This window comes from Takifugu flavidus, unplaced genomic scaffold (genome assembly GCF_003711565.1).
Source record: "Takifugu flavidus isolate HTHZ2018 unplaced genomic scaffold, ASM371156v2 ctg697, whole genome shotgun sequence".
In the NCBI taxonomy this organism is placed as follows: Eukaryota; Metazoa; Chordata; class Actinopteri; order Tetraodontiformes; family Tetraodontidae; genus Takifugu; species Takifugu flavidus.
Genome location: NW_026622308.1, coordinates 1 through 10114, shown reverse-complemented (window position 1 = coordinate 10114; position 10114 = coordinate 1). Strand labels below are relative to the sequence as shown.

The 10114-nt window shown below is 41.1% G+C and overlaps 1 protein-coding gene and 1 pseudogene across 1 annotated transcript; both read left to right on the top strand.

Annotated features, from left to right (window-relative positions):
• The first annotated feature begins 3464 nt into the window (after nucleotides 1-3464).
• On the top strand, nucleotides 3465-5977 carry LOC130521101 (beta-1,4-galactosyltransferase 1-like). The gene is made up of 2 exons (XM_057024749.1): nucleotides 3465-3716; nucleotides 5057-5977. Exons 1-2 carry the CDS (start codon nucleotides 3465-3467, stop codon nucleotides 5717-5719), a joined length of 915 nt encoding a protein of 304 aa, XP_056880729.1. The 3' UTR covers nucleotides 5720-5977.
• A 487-nt stretch (nucleotides 5978-6464) lies between these two features.
• LOC130521100 (beta-1,4-galactosyltransferase 1-like) lies at nucleotides 6465-9001 on the top strand (annotated as a pseudogene).
• Nucleotides 9002-10114: the final 1113 nt, after the last annotated feature.

The window sequence follows — 10114 nt, the reverse complement described above, 5'->3', positions numbered from 1 at the left end:
TTGATTACTGTTGAAACATCAGGTTTTTTTATTTTTTTTTATTGAGTCATTCATTGTCTTCCTGTCTGTGTCATAGATATTTGAAAGAACAAGAGCTGAGGATCCCTTGAAGTACTGGGTGGCAAGACTTTATATCCTATGCTGTGGAAACTTGCATGCAAGTATCTGTGCATCCCAGGATCATCTGTTCCCTGTGAAAGGATATTTTCCAAAGCTGGGGAGCTGGTCGGCCAGAAGAGGAGCAGACTGAAGCCTGCAACAGTAGAAAAAAAATGATATTTCTCAATAAAAACTTGTGAGGACAAATAACTTGTCTGCTTCTGTGAATAATCATTCCAAATCAAACATACAAGTCCCCAAATGACAAACCATTATCTTTAAAGGTTTTCCTTAAAAACACTTCACACACACAAAAACAATGTTTCTGAATTCAAACACCATGATCATTTGCAAAGTAGGGAGGATCTCTAATCCTGTTGGGGACTTTCAGTACAGTTTTTAAATAAAATGTTCAATAAACCCTTAACCAACACTGAACCCTAAATATTATTTTTTTTAAATATAATTTGCCTTTATTCTTTGGGTTAATCTTGAATGTGTTTTAGAAAGAGAGGGAGAGCATCTGCATATTTTATTGTAAAGATGATATAATCATTATTTGGTATGAATGAACAAAACACCTGGATGACCACACAATGAACTTTTATTGATGTCATTGGATTGAAACAGTGCCAGTACTTCAGTCGTGCTCTTTAGAGGTTGCTATGGCTTCAGTTGTCCACCAGATGTCACCATCACTGAAGTCTTGAAGCTTTGAATCTTGTTCGACACAATTGGACAGTGGCAGAGAGGAGAACTATTGACAAGCTGCGGAGCATCATGGACAATGTCCGCCACCCTCTGCACACTGTCATCCACAGCCAGAGAAGCCTGATCAGCAGAGGCTGCGCCTCCCCAAGTTCAGGACCAACAGACTGGGGAACTCATTCATCCCCCGAGCCATCAGGCTGTTCAACTCCTCACAGGGGGGGAGGAGGGCCAACAGGAGAACTGGAACATTTTTATAGTTTTATATTTATATTCATATTCTATTTTTAATTTATTCTATTTTATTTCTTATTTTATTATATTTTTATTATCTTTAATAGGTTTAATGGGGTGTAATGGTGGTGGGAAATTTTGTACAGTGCTGTACGTTTCTTTGGAGATGCTAATTTCCCTGGTGGACACCCCCTAAAGGGATCAATAAAGTACTCTTGAATCTTGAATCTTGAATTAATAAGGCACTAAAATAATAAAGCAAACGAGCACCACTGAGTGCTACCTGCAGTTCAAACAAAAAACAGTGAGCTGGTATTCTGACCATTGTTGGTGTTCCTGGAAAAGACTTCAGGTTGGGGTTGTGGTTTACTTTGGTGAACATATGAGATACTGCCGTAATAATTTCTATTTGTACTGTAATGTTTGTTCCACTTCATATTTACAGAGCACAGCTCTGTAATATGGGAGTCAATAGAAAGTGTCCTTCAACAGTTTCTGCTTCTTAGCCGACAAACTAATTACCATCTTGTGCAGGCAAACACAGGAAAGATATTGTAAATTCTATGAATATCTTAATGCCACTATCCAAAGTGCAGGGTTATGTCATCATTTCATATAATAGAAATTTGCTTAAAACTGAAGTTCATTAGGATTCATCTAAGGAGCAGAATGGGAGTGGAACATTTTGAGGACTTCCTGCTGATGGCAACAGAAAGGGACATTCTCACGAAACTAGAATCAGATGTGACTGATAGAGTAAAAGAGAACTGCAAATATTCCACAGTCTACTAACTATAAAGATTTAGGATCACTTCTTTTTAATTTTTTAGTTCTGTTTCTCTTGAGAAATAAATGTGGCCTCTTTTTGGTGCCATCCTTTGTGCACTGCAAAGAAGCCAAATTGGACTGTTCCTCACTCTCACTAAACCTTAATTTTTTAAACTATTTTATCTTTTACTTCTTCCCCTTAGGCCTCAACAGCTTCCATACATTTGAAAAGCTTTCTCATGGTTTAGACATTGCAAAATTAATTAAAAACCCTCTCAACAACCTAAGCGTTGATGTAAAATCTTGATGTTTGAAAATTTCACCAGCTATCAAGATATTAAAACCACATGAGTGTTCTTTTCTCTTCCTTTTCCTTTTGCATGTTTTTCAGTTGATACAGGTCCTTTCATCAGGGTTTCAAGTTTGTCCCGAGTTAGAAGGTCTAAGGAGAGAGGATGTCACAGCTGTGCAGCTTGTAGAGACCTCCGAGGTAACAATGTTTGTGATTCGGGGCTCTAAAGACAAAAAACTTCAAACTTCAAACTTGAGAATAAACTAAAATCCATTATAGGGTGCAATTGTTTAGCTACCTCTTGGCAAAAAGGTTTTGAGTTTTATTCCTGTCAGAATCAGCTTCTGTCTTTTTTTTATTGTTTTGGGTTTTGCTGTACTGTTGCCTCAATGCTACACTTAGAGTCTGTATTGCTAATTTCCCTGAATTCATGTAAATATTACGTCCATGCTGTCTGTGGCTGTGTAGGTCTTCCCTGGTATTTACTGTAGTTTTTACTATTTCCCTGTGCTGGAATCCAACCTTTAAGTTCCTTCAAGTAGACCTGGGAATTGTGGTTTCAATAGTGCCAAATATGTCTTTATTTACACAACTGCCACTATACTAAATGTGTGCACCAAAAACATGCAAGGAAAGAAAGCTTTAACTTAGCTCAACAAAAAACATACATGACAAAACACATGTGTAATGGGTACTGGTTGAAATTCTACCCCGAACACAAGTGAATGCATCTGCATTCATGGTTGCATCTGATAGTATAGTTGATCCAGTGATAAGTTGGACATTGCTCTCTCTTTTTATCTTTGAGCTAGGTGGTATGATTTGCTGCCATGCCTTTGTTTATGAAGGTAAATTGAACCAATAAAGCACTTCACTAAACTTGTTTAACTGAAATGACATTGATCAAATGAACTTTGACCAAACCTAAAGGAAAATGGAATTAATTGATGTAATTCCAAGGAAATTGTTTTTTGTTTTTGTTTTTTTTAATAGAATTATGATGATACATAAAAGGTGATAAGCTGGACTAATGCAACAGCTGTAACAGACCATACAGACATGGGAGTCATCCTTTGAGCTGGAAAAAAATATAGTGGTTAATACCTGACCACAGAATGTGGAAGCCAATAGCGGGCGCTCACCAGGTTGACAAACCGGTTTTTCTGCCTCTGTTGCCTTTATCCATAGAAGGTGAAACCTTTTTGTCTCAGTGTGCAACACTGTGAGTTGTCAACAATGCAGAAATATTTTAGTGTTTTTATAGTTTTGTCTGCTTTAGTGACTGTGATGGCTGGAATTGTGTTTGTGCTTTACAGCCAAAGCATCAGTTTAAATTATTTATCTCCAAAAGATGTTATGGGAAATGCCAGTGTCCATTTCCCAGGCTTTAAAAAAGCATTTGGATGAGCTGTTGGAGGGAGAGGCACTAATTTTTAAAGAAGAAAGCAACAACAACAGTTTGAAACCTTGCTCCGACGATCCTCCGAACCTTATTGGACCTTTCTCGGTGGAGTTTAGTCATAACCGGAGTTGGAATGAAGTCAGAAGAAAAATCAGTGCTTCTCTTCGAGACGGAGGAAGACACAAGCCAGGTGACTGTGTCTCCAAGCACAAGGTAAGAAAAGAACTCCCACAAAGCTCTAACCTCATTAGAGTTAAAGAAGAAACATTAAGTAGAACTGATCAAATGAATCCAGCTGCAAAAGTGCAAAACAGTACATTTATTAAAGTCCATTAGCCTGAGAACGGGCATTGACGGCTTTATCATTACGAGACACTGCTATACAAATGTGTTTTTTAAAATAAGATACCATATTAAAACAATTAGTGATGTTTAAAAAAGCTAAACCGTGATGCACACATTCCTTGACTTACTCTAAACAGAAGATGAAAATACATATATATATATGTGTGTGTGTGTGTGTGTGTGTGTACATACAGTTATACAGTATTTATATATATATAATTTTTAAAATTGTATTTATTTTTTAATTAATGTATTTATTTTTAATCTTCAGTATTTTCATTTTAAATTGCTACCATGGAAAGTCTAAATTCTGAAATAACACTGAAGGTGCTTTAGGCAGGTTTCAATGAAGAAAGAATTTGAACAATGCTAGAAGTGTTCATTCTATGTTTGTCTTCCACTGCTGTTCAGCCCCCCCACCCGCTTTTTGTAATTTGTATTGGTGTTACGCCATCTGTCAACTGTTTGCTAACTGTTACACCATCTGTCAACTAGGTGATTGTCATACCTTATTACAAAAAATAGGCTTTTGCAGGTGCCACTCAAAAATTCTGGAGTGAGTGAGAAAATTAGGGAGGAACCTACTGAAAAGGCATCTTGTATCCTGAGATGTTTTCAACAAATGAGGACATTATTGGGCTTTTTTTGTCTCTTGTTTAAATATGATTTCTGTATTAATTTTGGACATCATCATGGATAGCTTTGACAGACACCCCATATGACCATTCTTGGTGTAGTTCAGACTGCTTGTATGCTTGTATTATATCTACCTTCATTACACACAAACATTTATTCATTATATATGTTACAACAAACTGTAATTATGCTAATATAATGTATTATGCTATATTATGCTTTACCTATTCTCTCCTTTACCTGTCCTCCCCCCTTCTCTTCCCTCTCTACCCATTCAGCCATCAGCAGGAGGGTCCCCCTACATGAGCCTGGTCCTGCTCAATGTTTCTTCCTGTTAAAGGGGAGTTTTTCCTTGCCACTGTCGCTTGTTTGGGGTCAGGCCCTGCGATTCTGTAAAGCGCCTAGAAACAGACGCTATATAAATAAAGATTGATTGATTGTATGCCACAATAGGTTCCACAAACATGTTAGCAAATCCTGAAAGCCATTTTTTTAGACTTGTTGTTTTTTTTATTAAGACTAAAGGGGAAATTATTCTTTGTATTTAAATCAGGCTTATTTTATCTGCTTAGGTGGCAGTCATTATCCCCTATCGGAATCGGCATGAGCACCTGAAGCACCTGCTGTTTTACCTCCATCCCATGCTAGTGCGGCAACAGCTGGACTATGGCATCTATGTCATCAACCAGGATGGAGAGGGAGTATTTAACCGGGCTAAACTGATGAATGTAGGCTTTGCTGAGGCGCTGAAGGACTACGATTACGAGTGTTTTGTCTTCTCCGACGTAGATCTGGTCCCTATGGATGATCGGAACTTGTACAGATGCTTCGAATCCCCCCGACACTTGTCTGTCGCTATTGACAAGTTCAACTTCCAGCTGCCTTATAACACGATCTTTGGTGGCGTTTCTTCCTTTTCCAAGCAACAGTTCTTGACTGTTAACGGCTACTCAAACACTTACTGGGGCTGGGGGGGTGAGGACGATGACATGTATAAGCGGATCATCTTCCACGGCATGTCCATTAATCGACCTGATCACATGACAGGAAAGTACAAAATGATCACACATGATAGAGATGATCACAATGCTAACAATCCAGAGAGGCTGGACAAACTGTCCCACACTCGTGAGACTATGGATAAAGATGGGATTAATACCTTAAACTATACAGTAAAAGACATTGTGAAAGATAGAATGTACACATTTATCAATGTGGATATTAAGGCACCATAACAATAAAGGCGAAAGAGGCAATTATAATTGCCAGCAACAACATGAGCTGGAATTCTGACCATTGTTGGCGTTCCAGGGAAAGACTTCGGATTGAGGTTGCAGTTTACTTTGCTGAACATGAGAGGCACTATCACACATATGGGAGTCAATAGAAAGTGGGGTTTTTTTTGTACATATTAATTGGATGTGACTGAGCATGGAAAAATGCATCATACATTTTAATCCTCTGCTTAAATAAAAACAAAATGGAAAAAATGTCGAATGTTTCCTCCTGAGGTCTCCACGGCTCCCTCCACCGAAGAGCTCTGTTCCTTTGCACGATTCACACACGATTAACTTCTGCACGTTTGAGCCGCACCTGCAAAGCGTGTTCCCAGCATACAGTTGTGAAAGCTCTTTTTCCCATGGGATCACGTGTCCTGTCTGTATTCCTGGGTTCTGCTTCTGAATTTTAGTCAATCGTAACTTGTGCTTTGGGGATGTGTTGAAAGCCAAAAAGCACATCCCACCACTGGCTTATGTATATCGTACCTGGGGTAATGAGCCTATTGAGCAATGCTTCTGACACTTTTAGATGAATGGCTAATGTTAGTGTCGTGACCACAGCAATGGGTTCTTGTTGGTGCTTCCCCTCTCACCTCTCCATAGAAAAGGTTGTGGGTGTGAACACCTGTACAGACCACTCCTGTTTGCTTTGCGCTTTTCTGTCAGATATAATCAATGTATATTTGCAAAATAGAAGGTTTCAAACCAATAGGCACTGGAATATCTATTGATTGAATCCGCGACAATCCAGGTGGACTTTCTCATATGTACAGTGTGCTGCTTCTGAGTGGGGTTCATGTCTCACCTGGGTTTCAAATAAAACCTCCTCATTAAATGTTATTTGTTTCATGCAATCATTGCTTCACTGCCACCCAATCCACAGGACTAGTGGCTGGTATGTTTAAGGTAAGCTGCTTTTAATGGTAAGAACTAGTTTTTCTGTTGGGTTTCAATTGTGAAATGCACAAACTTAAAACAGGGTGAGCTTGGGGTGAGGGTGAGTTTCTGTATGTCTTCCAATAGTGCAACAGACACTGGAAAAACCTCAACAGTTTGCTCCAGGGTGCAGGGTGTGGACAGGTTTCAGTGTAACAAAGTGAAAATGCATTGGACCACTGTGTTTGCTTCCAACACAATCACATTCAACCAGACTGTTGGGCTGATTTTTATTGTTTACTGAGACAGGTAATGAAGCGGCAAATATTAGCAGATAATTAGAGGCAATTAAAGTGAAAATGGGTTGTGATTAATTTCTCCCTGATAGGAAGCTGCCTTCTAAGCCTACTTTCTAAACATGTATCCAGGCTCTTCACCTTTGCCACTATTGGTTACGCTAGAGCAGAACACAGCAGAACATTAAAAAAAAAATACAGGTATGAGGAGGCTGCTTGCTAATGCAAAACTTGTTCGTCTGCTTTTTCTCCTTTGTAACCGAGGGGAGGTGATTCCTGTGGGGCGCTAAACACTCAGCCACTCAGCTGACAACAATGCTGAAAACTTTCAGTCAAATCTTGATCCTATGTGCTTTACTCAGTGTGGTGACTGTGGTTGTGCTGCTATTCTACTACAATAGTAGCCATTTAATTTATTTACCTCAGGCTGATTTCTTGGGAAACCAATGCCACCAATTCATTTTCCAACATTATTAAAAAAGGCTTGGACAAGCTGCTGGAGAAACAGAGTTATGTCTTAAATGCTGGTCAACAGGCAGAAGAACCAGCTCCCATGGACACCCTGGACCCCTGCCCTGACCACCCTCAAAACCTTATTGGACCTTTCTCGGTGGACTTTAGTCATTCCTGGACTTGGAATGAAGTCAGAAGAAAAATAAGCACTCCTCTTCAGGACGGAGGAAGACACAAGCCAGCTGACTGTGTCTCCAAACACAAGGTAAGGAAAGAACTCTCTTAAAACAATGACCTCATTATGTTTTATGGTGCTAAAAGGTGAAGACTGAATTGTATTTTCTCTTTATATGTGCACACCAATGTATTTGAATAGGTGTGTGTATGGATAATCTAAATAAGCAATTGTTTATAGACAGATCTGTATCTGTATCTGCTTAGGTGGCGATCATTATCCCCTATCGGAATCGGCATGAGCACCTGAAGCACCTGCTGTTTTACCTCCATCCCATGCTAGTGCGGCAACAGCTGGACTATGGCATCTATGTCATCAACCAGGATGGAGAGGGAGTATTTAACTGGGCTAAACTGATGAATGTAGGCTTTGCTGAGGCGCTGAAGGACTACGATTACGAGTGTTTTGTCTTCTCCGACGTAGATCTGGTCCCTATGGATGATCGGAACTTGTACAGATGCTTCGAATCCCCCCGACACTTGTCTGTCACTATTGACAAGTTCAACTTCCAGCTGCCTTATAACACGATCTTTGGTGGCGTTTCTTCCTTTTCCAAGCAACAGTTCTTGACTGTTAACGGCTACTCAAACACTTACTGGGGCTGGGGGGGGTGAGGATGATGACATGTATAAGCGGATCATCTTCCACAGCATGTCCATTAATCGACCTGATCACATGACAGGAAAGTACAAAATGATCAAACATCAGAGAGACAAAAACAATGAGGTTAATCCAAAGAATCCTGATAAACTGTTCCACACTCGTGAGACCATGGATAAAGATGGGATTAATACCTTAAACTATACAGTCAAAGAGATTGTGAAAGATAGACTGTACACATTTATCAATGTGGATATTAAGGCACCAAAAAATATTTTGAGTGTGGGGATGTTGAAGTCAGTGTAGGAAGTGTACATCCTATTGGTGTAATCTTAGCAATTTTAAACAAAATGTCTGGTGACTCTTTGACACAGTAAAGGGTCATGTTACTTGATGCCAGGGGTTCGAGGCATATTTATATATATTATCAAATTGTGCACCTAAAAATGAATCAGAAAATTTCCATGTGTGGCAGGGCGTGGCCTGCCCTCCGAACAGGTGTCCTATGGAGGTAGTGCCTTAATTGGTGGGTGGGGAGAAAAGGTTTATATAAGGCACTGCCTCCAGCTGACTTTAGTTGTTTTTCCCCCTTCGACGGTACGGCGGGGTTGCGGCTTATCTGGGCGGTTCGACCAACAAACTGTTTCACAGCGCGAGCATGCTGTTTGGCAGCGCCAAGAAGGTTGGTGCTTCCTCCTGCCATCCTTCCACCTAGAGCGCTTTGCCGTGAGGGCACGCGCGCTAGTTTACCCTGGGCAGGTAAGGCGCAGCAATGCGCGTCACTGACTTCCCCGCACTCGGTCGATAAAGGTTAATGGCGCTGTCCTTGTTGCAGTTGACTGCCGGCTGGCGTCGGTGGGTCGCGTTGCCCCAGCGGGAACCCTTCACGGAGTGGTGGCGCCACCAAACAGTCAGCACGGACTACCTCGCGTACTGGACCCACTGCTGCTTTGGCTCCGTCCCGTTTGCGGGACTCTCTCCTGTTCGCTCTCGCGCTCTCTCTCTCTCGCCCCCCCCCCCTCGCTCCCTTGACCTCCAACATGTACACCTAGCGCTATGAATAACCTCTCATCTCCTTTCCTATTCATTATTTCGGGAAAATAATCCATACTCTTAATAGAAAATAATAAAGGATTCAACCCCTCATGGCTCCGCCCTGCTAAAAGTCCTCTAGTGAATGTAATTTTCTCCCAGTTACCTTTTGACCAACCATGTGGAGGAGAAGGGCTCCAGGCCTGCCCTGTCCACCAATTAACATAACCCCAACCAGGACACATTTCCCCAAAACGTCCCCCATACCCATTTTGACAAATTTGATGGACATTTCTGTACATGCATAAATAAACATCCGTGTTCCTCCAACTTGCAGGATTCCCACAGCCACCTATGACTTCACATAGGTCAAACTGAAATGTTGTATCACTCCCTTTGATATACTCAAGAATCACCCCTGTGTAACCCAGGCAGATGTCTCCCACATTGCCTTGAGATCCTGCCCACAACGCGCACAGAAATAGAATCCTAATCATTGTGCCGTCTCCTTTAGATGTTCCCGGATCTGTCCAAGCGTTCTCTGTGGATTATCTGCTGGGGTACACTGATTCCAGTGATACCAGGTATCACCTTTTCCTTTCAGGCGGACAGCATGAGAGGTCCGCTCTGTAACTTCAAAGGGCCCAGTCCACCTGGGCTCCGACCACTTTCTCTTGATGACTCTCAGGAGGACCCACTCAGCTGTGTGTGGACTTCCTGGGTCCTCACTAGATGTAATTGTAGAAGTGACCTGTTGGGAGAAAACTGAGAGAGTCGCTTTTAGTTGATCAAAATAAGGCTTATACTTCAGAAATGGTGCTGGACTAGCTAATGGATTTTCTGCTCCTGGTCCCGGAA

What these genes read in the sequence shown, in the direction of transcription:
- LOC130521101 (XM_057024749.1), top strand. Translation starts at nt 3,465, where the DNA reads ATGCCAGTGTCCATTTCCCAGGCTTTAAAAAAGCATTTGGATGAGCTG. An exon ending in ACTGTGTCTCCAAGCACAAG is followed by an intron (nt 3,717 to 5,056) that starts GTAAGAAAAGAA and finishes TTATCTGCTTAG; the next exon opens with GTGGCAGTCATTATCCCCTA.